General features: G+C 29.9%; 1 protein-coding gene across 2 annotated transcripts; it reads left to right on the forward strand.

Moving 5' to 3' along the window:
- Positions 1–228: 228 nt before the first annotated feature.
- LOC107899621 (uncharacterized) lies at positions 229–1455 on the forward strand. 2 transcript variants are annotated; one of them, XM_041074279.1, is made up of 3 exons: positions 229–559; positions 728–754; positions 941–1365. In XM_041074279.1, exons 1-3 carry the CDS (start codon positions 244–246, stop codon positions 970–972), a joined length of 375 nt encoding a protein of 124 aa, XP_040930213.1. In that variant the 5' UTR covers positions 229–243; the 3' UTR covers positions 973–1365. The 2 variants fall into 2 exon arrangements, 1 of the variants encoding a protein (XP_040930213.1); XR_001684741.2 differs by lacking the exon at positions 728–754 and having other exon boundaries at positions 229–722; positions 941–1455.
- Positions 1456–13171: the final 11716 nt, after the last annotated feature.

The raw sequence follows: 13171 nt of genomic DNA on the forward strand, positions 1-13171 counted from the left end.
ATCAATTTTATAAAAAAAAATTTAGACCTAAATAAAAAAAAATTGATATAATTTGAATTTTCGCTTTTGAGGTTTGAAATTTCATTGAAAATAAGTTAAATAATTATTAAACTTATTCAAGAATTGACTATACTTTAATCATACTTTCAAAAATAAATAATTTAATCATGAAGTTGTTGACTATATTACCCTTGAATTAATGAATGAAGTTGGGGTTTAAAAAAACAATTTAATATTCACACTATGTTTGGTTGGGTGTATTGGCTAATCCAATACACCCCTAATCGGTGGCCCCACCCAATCCCCCCTCATTCCTATGTTTGGTTCATAGTATTGCCTAATACAGGCCTATTACGTTACGCCCCTAATCCCCGAAATTCTCTGTTTTGTAATCCCTGCCTCCTCCTCAGATTACATCCGTTTTACATCTCACGCCCTGATTTGCCCTCCCAACTCGAAATTCACCTCCAGCCTCTCCCTCCCAACATCAAACAGCAGCTGCGAGTGAAGTCACCTCCACCCGACTCCACCGTCTCAGGTCTCCGGCCCCATTGTTTCGGTAAGTGCTTTTTCACTGTATCTTTCCATCCTCTTGTTCTGGGGTGTTTTTACTGTATTTCCCGTTGTGGGTTGTGATGTTCATGGCTGCTTTCTTTGGGTTTTTTGGCTATGCTCTTCAATGGCTTGTTATCAAACAAATCATTTCCCTGCCTTATTTCCTGGTTAGTTCTCCATCTTTATAGACTCTTTCATGGTATTAGTAACTTTGATAGACTTAAATTGCCTGGTTTCTCTTCTTCCTGGGATTTCTAATCTGTTCTATTTTTTTACTGAATTTTGCAGTTTTTTTTCCTTCCATTTTCTTTAAATTATTTATTCTATTTTCAGAATTTGCTGCTTTTGTAAGTTTAATTTTTTTTATCTTCGTTTCCATGGGTAGGTTGGGGGGTTAGTGGAATAATTATATACTGAACCTCAATCCATACAAAATCAAACATTAGAACACAATGTAACATAGTTTACCAAATGAAATGTAAAGCTAACAAGCTTTTAATCCAATTTTGCAATTAAAATTAGCATCTAACAGGGCTCTGTTTGTAAAATAATAATAATAATGAAATTTGGTGGCTGGTTGTTGAAGTAGTAATGAATACTTCTCTAACCATTTCAGGACCTTTTCTCACCAAACTTTTTACCATAAATCCTTCATTATTTGCTACTTTCAACTAATTTCTGAATATTTTTTTTTGTTTATAATAAAGGCTATGTTTTCTGAACTTAGGAGTGATTTCGAATGTGTTTGATACGAATTTATTCAATATTTTCTTTTATGTTTTTCCATAACTTCTTTTGCTGAAGATTACCATTTTTTTTGACAGGGAGCTTTATAGTAATAACATATCTGGTATAATCCCAGAAGATCTTGGAATACTTTAACCGGGCACATTCCATCTACTCTAGGCAAGCTTCAAAAGCTTCGATTCCTGTAAGAGTACATTTTTTGAGGTTAATTTACTTAATTTCTTTGCCCTCTTGCTTTCTAGTCATGTGTATATTGCTAGCTGAACTGGATAAGTAAATTGTGTCTAAGAACATAAGAACAATTAATATCCCGAAATGCTTGGCTAAAATTAAAAGGAAAAAAATAAAAGGGGTTCATTACTTTTAAGATAATGGGTTAGTTCCCCTAGGGTGGGGGGGAAGGCTAGGTAAGCAGCTGCTAGATCACAGACGAGGGTAAAGAATTAGAAATTTACTGCAGAATGCGACACACATAAAACTATATAACATGCATCACATAGGAGAGAAAGAAGAAAAAAAAAGGGGGGTGGCTAATGTATTTTAAATATGATTGTAATATTTATTGGGTAGCTATAGTAGACCAAACTTTGGCAGTCTGCTGCTATTATGTAGTTAACTGAGATGAATAGATGATGAGAGAATTGAAAGGGGGGGAATCATAGTGGAAGAAAGTGATACTGAAACAGAGATCTTGGTTGAGAAATTTGGAAATAATATTGAGGTAGAACAGCAGTGGGGTATGTTTTGTTGGAGGCTTTGGGGATGGTTAATATTGTTTTGTGAGTTTAAAGTATGCGACAGTTTTGGTGTGAATTTGGTTGCTTAGCTGGTCAAGAAAAATTACTTACGGAAACTGTCGATAGGATTGTGAAAAGTATCTTATTTAATGCAATTGGGTTTTTGTGGTTAAAATACTATTGTTAGGTAATGTTGGCTTGGTGATGGATTGAAAAAGGCTTGATCTAAGATTTAAAGAAATAAATGAGAGCCTTTTACCAAGTGTGGAATCAACAAGACGGGTTACTGAACTGGATTGCAAAGCCCGAGAAAGAAAATAAGAATTGATTCCCATGTAGTTTTCATGGATGTGATTCCTATGGTTATTTCATTATGAAATTATAATGGCAATCACAACCCACTGAAAAAGCCTTCGAAGATGTGGAGCTCTAAAATATTTTATCCGAATGGAATCTTATCACTCCTACAACACAAAGATCTATCTTATTAACACCTAACACTAAACACGCCTTGAATGCAGGGCCTAAAAGTATAGCAAGGCTTGATATATAAATGAAAGAAAGGTACACTGATCTTTCTCAGCAAACTGCCAATAAATCACTGACTTTTCAAAGACAAAAGCAATACAACTAACACTGCTAAATTTTATTGTAAGTTAGATTATGTATAGATAGGACTCATTTGTGTACTATCAACTATTGAAACTCTTTAACCACTTTTTATTTTAGAAATGTACTTAATTAAATCCTGGTGCTAAGAACAAGCTTTGGCAAACCTTTGAAAGGCCCTTCAAAACCTGCTTTTGAATGCCACTCCAGATTTTATTTACAGAGTAAGGAGCAGTAGATGCCCAAAAGTGGCGAGTATATCTGTTGTCACGATCAAAAATGAAAAATCTACAATGGTGTTGTTTTTGCATTTCTGGACATTGTTTTGGCTGTGAGAATGCTTTATAATTGCTAGCTGAACTGGATATCGAAATTGTATTTTACTAAGAATGTATGTCCTTATTTATAATTTTTTCTAAACATAGTTGAAGAAGTAATTCATGCTACAATTTCTACGCTTTTTCTTCTTCTATTTTTATTATTGAAATTGTATTTTTATTTTAATATGGTGCAGTCCCAACCTCCCTTGCTTGCTTCGCCTCCGGCCACTTGTATTCACTGAGCCTCTTGTATTCACTGAGTCACTGTAAGTTTTTTTGCAATTAAATTATTTGATTTTTTATACTGTTACTGAGATTATTTGCATGATTTTGGTGAATTTTTCGCATTCTTTTATCATGTGGTTCATGAGTAGCCTATAAAACTAGCGTGAAACATAAGAAGATTTCAGATGAATGGATCCTTTTCCTAAATATGCAGCTTACTTTATGGTAATGAAGGTGGTTTTCAACTTTTGTTGTTATTTATCTAAATTTTGCGACCAGGGAATATTGGATTGTAGCTTCGGCTAGGCTATTGCTTACTCATTTTGTCGCTTCCACCTCCTCTCAGTTCAAAAGCATCACAGTTAGGAGGACACCAAATTTGTTTATGTTCTTTTTTGTATAATATGTCGTTTTAGAAATAAGTCGTTCGAGTTTATGCATCATTTAGGATATTTTTTTGAGTTGAATTTTTATAATAAAATTGGATAGATGTTTTACTAAAGAAATTGAAATTGCAGATTTGATTGAAAAAGGACGTGTTTACATATAATCCAACATAGATTAATAAGAGAGATAAGCAAAGCATAAATTTGGGGACAAAATCTTGTAGTGATGTAAAAATGTTGGAAATGTTAGAAAAGTTTGTCAACCAAATACAATCATTCTTGAAATTTGATTCCTTCTATTTTCCTCTCTTCAAGTCACATCTTCTTCACATTACCCATTCATTCCCCTTATTTAATTTCTTCTGCACCCATCCATTATGCTAACATCATCTCCACTCTTCTAAATTTTTAAATTTTTTAAATTTTTTAAATTTTTGTTGCAAAATGGATATTAGTTGTCATACGTAAAGATATGAACATAGATGTTATTCTCTCAAGTTCCAATTTCGATGCTTACATAATTGTTATTAAATTAATAATATTCAAATTCCTTATTTAATTCAAATTGATTATAATATTATTTTAAATAAATTATCAAATTATAAAATGACACTCAATTGACATAATTATTCATAAAGAGTTTGTTCCTTTTTCAAATGCGCTTAATGTTAATTACTCATGTTTTTGTTGCATCAACGGGGAAAATGTTCTAAAAATTAAAATTGATAAAATCTTACTGAAGATTAACAACATCTCAACAAAAATTTAATGAATTATCTATTTTATTAATTGAAAAAGATATCTTATACGATATTTATTTTAAAAAATTTGCTACTCTAAAGTGTAAGGGGATTGATACTGAGTTCTAATTTTAATATGGTGCAGTAATGGCCCGTCTGCCTTTAATTGCACTACGTGAGAGGCGTAGAAGAATTGGTATTGCATTGACACTATGGTTGGAAATCTGTAGAATTGCGATTTGGTTCTTATTTAGAATGGGTGCCAGCCTTAGCCTACAGACTTATAGACCAAGGATTAGGTCTTATACCTTAGATTTTTATGCAAAACGGGATTATGTGAAAAGGCTTGTATATGCTAGTGATGAGACTTGTATTGAACAAGTTAGGATGAATAGAACTGCCTTTTTTAAACTATGTGAGATGTTAGAATCGATAGGGGGATTGAAGTCGTCAAGAAACATGCTTGTTGATGAGCAAGTAGCAATGTTTTTACATATCATATCCCATCACCTGAAAAATCGAGTTATCAAGCATCACTTTAGAAGGTCCGGGGAAACTGTAAGCAGAGCTTTTCATAGTGTTTTAAATGCTGTCATACGCTTACAAGATGTCTTATTTAAAAAGCCGGAGCCAATTACAGCCGATTCTTCTGACACAAGGTGGAAATGGTTTAAGGTATTAGACTGAGTTTTATATATAGCTTGTACGACATTTAGTTGACTAAAAATGACATAATTATTCTAACTCAAGGTTTTATATCATGTGATATAGAATTGCTTAGGTGCTCTTGATGGAACCCACATCAAGATTAGGGTGCCAACAGTTGATAAACCTAGATATCGAACCCGAAAAGGTGACATAGCAACAAATATGCTAGGTGTTTGTACACCTGAGATGCAATTTGTTTATGTTCTTCCTGGTTGGGAAGGTTCAGTTGCCGATGGACGGGTGCTTCGAGATGCCATTAGTAGAAGATATGGACTAAAAGTTCCTCGTGGTACAGTGTATAGTTGGAGGAATTTGAATTATTCATTGAGATCAAACTTTGTTTGCTGAATTAATCATTTTTAAAAAAATTATTTTATAGGTTGTTATTATCTAGTTGATGCTGGATACACAAATTGTGAGGGATTTCTTGCACCATTTAGAGGACAGCGATATCATTTGAACGAGTGGCGTCAGGGTTATCAGCCAAGTTCTCCGCAAGAGTTTTTTAATATGAAACATGCCTCAGCACGTAATGTCATTGAAAGATGCTTTGGCTTATTAAAACTTAGATGGGAATACTTAGGAGTCCATCGTTTTATCCTGTAAGGGTGCACAATAGAATTATTATTGCATGTTGTTTGCTCCATAATTTTATTCGAACCCATATGAGTATTGATCCCATTGAAGCGGAGGTGGGAGAAGGATTACCTACTAATGTGGTGGATGACGATGAACCGAATATCACAAATATTCATCCATCGGATGCTTGGGCAACTTGGAGGATGGAACTAGCCAACCAAATGTTCGATGAATGGCAAACATCTAGAAATTAGTTAGGTTTAGGGACAAATTGAGTTTGAATTGATTTGTTGATGTTATTTTATGTATCTAGTTTATGAAACTTTGGTGGTCTTTGATTAAAATTCTGTATTGTACTAAACTTTGTTGAATTATAATTTAATTATCTTTTCATTCAGCATGTGTTATAAATTTAAATTTAGTATTGAACTACCGATATAAAATTATAAATTGTTCACCTTTTGATTCATGATATTCAAAATAGTAAATAATGATAATTTGTTTTTTTTTTCTTAAGAACAATATGTCAGGTGTTCCACCAACGGGTGCTTCTTCTCAAGCTTCTCGAGGAAGCAAGAGAAAATGGGTTCCAGAAGAGGATGCAGCCTTGGTTTCTTGCATGGTGGATTTGCACAATGTAGGAACATTTAATGCTGATACCGGATTCAAAGCCGGTTATTTGAACGAGCTAGAGAAAATGCTAGAAAAGGCTTTACCAGGAGCAATGTTGAAGGCGAGACCAAATATTGAATCTCGGATTAGGTGCTTAAAAAGGGAATGGTCAGTCGTCTACGACATGCTTAATGGTCAAAACAACAGCAGTTTTGGTTGGGACGAGCATAGGCAGCTCGTTGTTGCTGAAGATGCAGTTTGGGAATCCTATGTTAAGGTAAAATGTATTTCAAGTATTTATTTGCTTTTTTACAAAACTTATAACTAATATGATTTCCTCGTTTTTTTCGGAGTCACAAAGAAGCCTCTCAGTTCAGACATCGTTCTTTCCCTTACTACAACCAGCTTACTGCCATATACGCAAGAGATCGGGCGACTGGGAAAGACGCTCAAACAGCTGCTGATGTTCTTGAAGAAATACATGCTGAGGATGATCGTACTACAGATATGAATGAAGAGAGAAACACATTCTATGACTGCGAAGCTGACGTCTCTTTAGACGACATGGATGTTTCCGGTATGGATCCGCGAGGAGATAGAGATCAAGGGGTTCCTCATCTTCAAACAAGAGAAAAAAGAAATATGATGCTCGTGATAATGTGTATGCTTCATTTGAGGAGGCTGCCACCTTGTTGGGGGAAAAAATCCAGGCCGTTGGCGATAGAATCAGTATGAGTATTGCCTCCGAGGTGGTAGTTCAGCAGAAGTCTGAAGAAAAGATGGAAGAGAAAGCTTCAAATTTATATTCAGCCTTATGGTCAATTGAAGGTTTAACCGACGATCAGCGGTATGATGCTTTGAGTAAAATTCCCGATCATCCAACTCAAATGATCGTTTTCTTCAGTTTACCTTCTGTTGCCCGATTGGAATGGGTCAGAAGATTTCTTTCTCACCATTAAATATCAATGTTCAAACTTTTTGATGTTGTAAAACTTTTGAACATATTGATTATGATGTACAATTTCATTTTCATCTAACTTTTTCTTAGTATAAGTTAATTATGTTTATGCAGAATATAATTTTCAAGTTATATATTTAATAATAATTATGTTAATTTATATTTTACAGTATCATATATTATGATTTCAGTAAATTAATATAAGAATATTAATTATTAAGAATTTTATTAAATTATATAGTTTAATTAAAATATATTTAATAATAATTATGTTAATTTATATTTTACAGTATCATATATTATGATTTCAGTAAATTAATATAAGAATATTAATTATTAAGAATTTTATTAAATTATATAGTTTAATTAAAATATATTTAATAATAATTATGTTAATTTATATTTTACAGTATCATATATTATGATTTCAGTAAATTAATATAAGAATATTAATTATTAAGAATTTCATTAAATTATATATTTAATTAAAATATATTTAATAATAATTATGTTAATTTATATTTTACAGTATCATATATTATGATTTCAGTAAATTAATATAAGAATATTAATTATTAAGAATTTATTAAATTATATATTTTAATTAAAATATATTTAATAATTATGTTAATTTATATTTTACAGTATCATATATTATGATTTGAGTAAATTAATATAAGAATATTAATTATTAAGAATTTTATTAAATTATATAGTTTAATTAAAATATATTTAATAATAATTATGTTAATTTATATTTTACAGTATCATATATTATGATTTGAGTAAATTAATATAAGAATATTAATTATTAAGAATTTTATTAAATTATATAGTTTAATTAAAATATATTTAATAATAATTATGTTAATTTATATTTTACAGTATCATATATTATGATTTCAGTAAATTAATATAAGAATATTAATTATTAAGAATTTCATTAAATTATATATTTTAATTAAAGTATATTTAATAATAATTATGTTAATTTATATTTTACAGTATCATATATTATGATTTCAGTAAATTAATATAAGAATATTAATTATTAAGAATTTTATTAAATTATATAGTTTAATTAAAATATATTTAATAATAATTATGTTAATTTATATTTTACAGTATCATATATTATGATTTCAGTACATTAATATAAGAATATTAATTATTAAGAATTTTATTAAATTATATATTTTAATTAAAATATATTTAATAATAATTATGTTTATTTATATTTTACAGTATCATATATTATGATTTCAGTAAATTAATATAAGAATATTAATTATTATGAATTTATTAAATTATATATTTTAATTAAAATATATTTAATAATAATTATGTTAATTTATATTTTACAGTATCATATATTATGATTTCAGTAAATTAATATAAGAATATTAATTATTAAGAATTTTATTAAATTATATATTTTAATTAAAATATATTTAATAATAATTATGTTTAAATATGATTAAATTATTTATTATTGATAATAATAATCTTATTATAATTTAAATAACAATAACAATAATCATTTACCAAAACAAATTTATGCTAAGGGTATTCTAGTCATTTTAGTTTTTTCCATTATGCTATTACACTTCTATTCCATTCAACCAAACACAAGATTACTATTACGCCTTTATTCCATTACATTCAACCAAACAGTGGATTAGCTATTACACCTCTAATCCAATACACCTCTAATCCCAATACACCTCTAATCCAATACGCCTCTAATCCAATACAGCGAACCAAACGTGCCCTCAATATCATATTAACTTTCATTAAATATGAAATTGATTGATTGTGAACCATATTAAAAGAAAAAAAGTTGGGCTTTACAATTTCGGTTATTACAGATTATTGATTGAATGTTAGTTCAATTAAAATTGTCATTTTTGTTAGTGTAAGAGTATATGAACTTGAATTCACTTATATTAATTTATTTTTTTATTTAAGAGTTAAAGAGAAGTTATAAGTAGTTATAAATTATTTTTTAAATGTATTTCCTAACTATCGGTTTTATTAAAAAAACTTTTAACCATAAATGAAAAAAACGATATAATTTGAAGTTACAGTTTTTGAGTTTGAAATTTCATTAAAAAAACTTAAATTATTATTAAATTTATTCATAAATTAAGTATATTTTAATCATCCTTAAAAAATAAAGTATAATTTAATTATGAAAATTTCAGATATCATGAATTTGCTGACTGTATTACCGTTGAATTAATGAATGAAGTTGGGGTTTTAAAGCTGCTCAAAAAAAAAAAGAAGTTGGGGTTTTAAAATAAAAAGAATTCAATATTCAATATATTAACTTTAATTAAATATGAAATCGATTGATTGTGAACCATATTAAAAAGAATCAAGAAAAAGAAATATAAAAAAGTTGTAAACCAAATGCATTCCTTACTTAGCCTGACGTGTAAATCTTCATCTTATGATATAAAAATGCACCAATATTTGAATCCTAACTAAAAATCATTTACCAATAATGCCATTTGCTGTATATATTATATAAGTAATATAAAATCAAACTGATCTCCAAAGTGGGTTTAGTGACTTACCCTAAATCAGATCATAATCCAAATTAATATTAATTTCCAACTAATGGAGTGGCTAAATTAAATTTTTAATAAATTCAACCGATATTTCCAGTTTTCAATCAAAGGAAGAACCAGAGCACATGGGTGTGGTTCCATTCATTGTCACTTAACCTAAAAGAGATGTACTTCAACTTCATATCTTTAGAGGCAACAAGTGCACCGAAGTGTTGGTTGAATGATTAAATAAACATGGGCCAATGCAATGTTGCTTCATCTGTTTATTTATTGCCCATTTCCTCCTCAACACCCAATATCAACATGTGACAAAAACTCACTTATTTCATGTATTATTCCAGGGTCTACCAACTTGGTGGGTTATGTTGTAGTTTCCCATTTATGCCTTTGGTCACACTCCACAAAAATTAGATCTTGTCTATTGAGAAAATCTCTTTCTTGAATTAAATAATATAAAACTGTCTATTCACTTCTCTTATCAATTAAAGTCATTGGATGTTTCTATTATTAGATATGAAACTTCCACCATATTTGAGTACTATTTTTATTGTTTAATTGTAAAGATCCAAAGAGTAAAAATAGCCCAAGTGGATCAACAACTCCAATATACCCAAGTTGGCAATGGTACTTGATGTTCATTTGATGCGGATATTGTCTACTATTTGTTTCATTGTGTCAACTGCAACCAATGCTGGATATTGCCTGCCTGGAAAGTAGTTGTTGCTTTACAAAGTGGGTGACTTCTCTATTCTTAACATCATTGGAATCCATCAACTTAAAATCGTGTGGTGGAAACATAATTAGTCTAACTTTGATTTGTCACCGGCCTTGTCTAAAGTAATTTTATGTTTTTTCTGTCACATATTTGCCTATCACAATCGTTCATTTAAACAATTATTATTTTTATTTGACCAATTGATTATCTAATTAATGATTGGATAAGCACATGACTGCACGTTTGCATGGGGTCTCCCAAGTAACAAATTACTTGGCCTATAAAAAGGTTAGCGTCCATTGATTGAACCATCCCAAGTTTGAAACATTTTCATTTTTGTTGTTCTACACCCCCCTCTCAAAAAAAAAAAAAAAGAAGAGAAAATATGGCTCTCTTGTTTAAGGAAAAACCAGTGTTGGTCGATGGAAACGACGCCATGGAAGAAATCGAAGTCCCTAAAATGGATACTGCAATTCAAATGTCGTTGTTAGATGAATCACATTGTGAGGAGTATTATAACGAGGAGCAAGTAAATAGTTTAATGGAATCTTTTGAAGCAGAGATTAGAATGGCAAACACTGGTTCATGCAGTGTTGAAAGCAATGATTGCTTCGAATGGACGGAAATGGAAACGGTGCCTTCGTCGCCAAGCGATGACATGAACTGGTATTTGGAGGATCACGTTGAAGGGATATCAATGGATGAGCTTGTTCAATTTGGAAATGATTTTGATTTTAATTGTTACGAAATTCCATTTGAAAATGGTTGTGCTTCTTCTCTGTGGCAAGAGATATATGATACAGCTACATACAACTAGATCATTTACGTTTGATTCTTCCATTTTTTATAATTGTAAAGTCTTCTCTGTATAGATGTAGTTTTAATTTTAACTGAAAAATCTTCTTCTCTTGTTAAGTATTTCTTAAAGGTTACATGCTTCAGTATTTCTTAAAACTGATCAAAGTAATCAAAGTAAACCATATATGAATCCGTGTTCTAGTCATTTCTAGGACGTCATCATGCCATTGAGACAAAGCTTCATTGAGATAGAGTTTCATTAAACTATTAAATACTGGGTTAAGACGAAAAGAGTATGTAACAATTGCTGCCAGTACAATACTGATACCTTGGTCTTGTCTCATGAAATTGTCCTTTCTCCTTTCTGTAAAGGCCCAAATTTGCCCGGCCCAACAAATTAAAATCAAATCTAAATCCTACCCAATTCACAAATCTGATTATAAAATCAAACTCAAAACTAAGCCTAAATAATAAAAACCCTAGCCCAATACAATCTAAACTTATTTAAAAAAAAAAAGACAAAACCCTAGCCACCTTGCCTCCCACTTGCACCTACTCCACCACCTTGTCTCCCACTTGCACCTACACCATCAAATGGAGAAGAGACATAGAATGATAAGAAATGTATGTAAGATGGCTATAAAAGCAAAAACCAAAAGTCCATTGTAAAAGGGGAGGAGGAAAGAATTGTATTTTTGAAAGGTTTTTTTATACAAAAAAAAGAGAAGAATGTAAAAGCAAAAGGTTTGCAAGTAAATTTGAAATAAAAAAAGCGAGTATTGAAGAACAAAAGATTCAAACGCGTTAAGGTTTTTTTTCTTTTTCCTTTTTATTTTCACTTTTTTTGTACATATAAACATTTTTTCTTTTTTTCTTTTCTTTCAAAAATAGTATACATATATTTAGATATAAAAATAAAAAAGAAAACAAAAAATAATACATTTTTTAAATTTCGGCCACCGCGCACGGTGGCCGGCGACGACGGCAAAGACGGAAGACGGCTCCGGTCCGGCGCCTGGGTACTGACCGGACCATGGCCGGAATGGGGAAAGAGGGAGAGAGTTGAGAGCTTTGTTTTATTTTTTTTATTTTATCATTCTTACTATTATTTATATTATTATTATTATTTCTCATGTATATATTATTATTTATATTATTATATTATATATACCCTCTCCATATTTATTTATATTATTACTATCATTATTGTTACTTCTATCATTTTTTATTTCTGACTACTATTATTATATATGTATATATGTATTATTGTTTGTATTATTATTATTATTATCACCCCTATTGTTATTACTTTACTTTTGTATTCTAATATATTATTAATATTACTCATATTTTCATTATTTTTGCTATTACTATTATTATATATTAGTGTATATTTTTATGTATATATATATTTATATATAGTATTGTTTTTATTACTTTAATTTAATATTTTTATTATATTTGCTTTTTGTATTTCTATATTTATTATTATATAGTATTGTGTATTTCTATTATATACATATATATATTTTTATATATAGTATTATTATTTACTTTACTTTAATATTATTATTATCATTATATCCAACCCAATAATAATTCTTTCATAAAAGTAATATTCCGTATTTGGTAATTCGAGACAATCGTGCCCTAACTTACTGGGTTTCGATTTTTCTCCTTTAACCTAAATAACGGAATACTCTTTTAAATCGCGACATGAGTTTTGAAAAATGCTTATTCTCCGAGATACGACGTGTTGTGCCCTAACTTACTCGGTATGGCATTTTGTTACCTCGAAATAAGATTTTTGCAAGTAAAGGCAATATTCGGTGTTCGAAAATTCGAGGAAACGTGCCCTAACTTACTGGGTTTCGATTTTCCTCATTTACCTTAACTAACTGAATAACCT

This window comes from Gossypium hirsutum, chromosome A01 (assembly GCF_007990345.1).
Source record: "Gossypium hirsutum isolate 1008001.06 chromosome A01, Gossypium_hirsutum_v2.1, whole genome shotgun sequence".
In the NCBI taxonomy this organism is placed as follows: domain Eukaryota; kingdom Viridiplantae; phylum Streptophyta; class Magnoliopsida; order Malvales; family Malvaceae; genus Gossypium; species Gossypium hirsutum.

Bases quoted from the DNA above. Each gene is read 5' to 3' on its own strand.
- LOC107899621 (XM_041074279.1), top strand. From the start codon at position 244: ATGTTTGGTTGGGTGTATTGGCTAATCCAATACACCCCTAATCGGTGG. The intron at 560-727 runs GTAAGTGCTTTT...TTTCCTGGTTAG, and splicing joins TCTCCGGCCCCATTGTTTCG to TTCTCCATCTTTATAGACTC. The intron at 755-940 runs GTATTAGTAACT...TTCCATGGGTAG, and splicing joins TCTTTATAGACTCTTTCATG to GTTGGGGGGTTAGTGGAATA.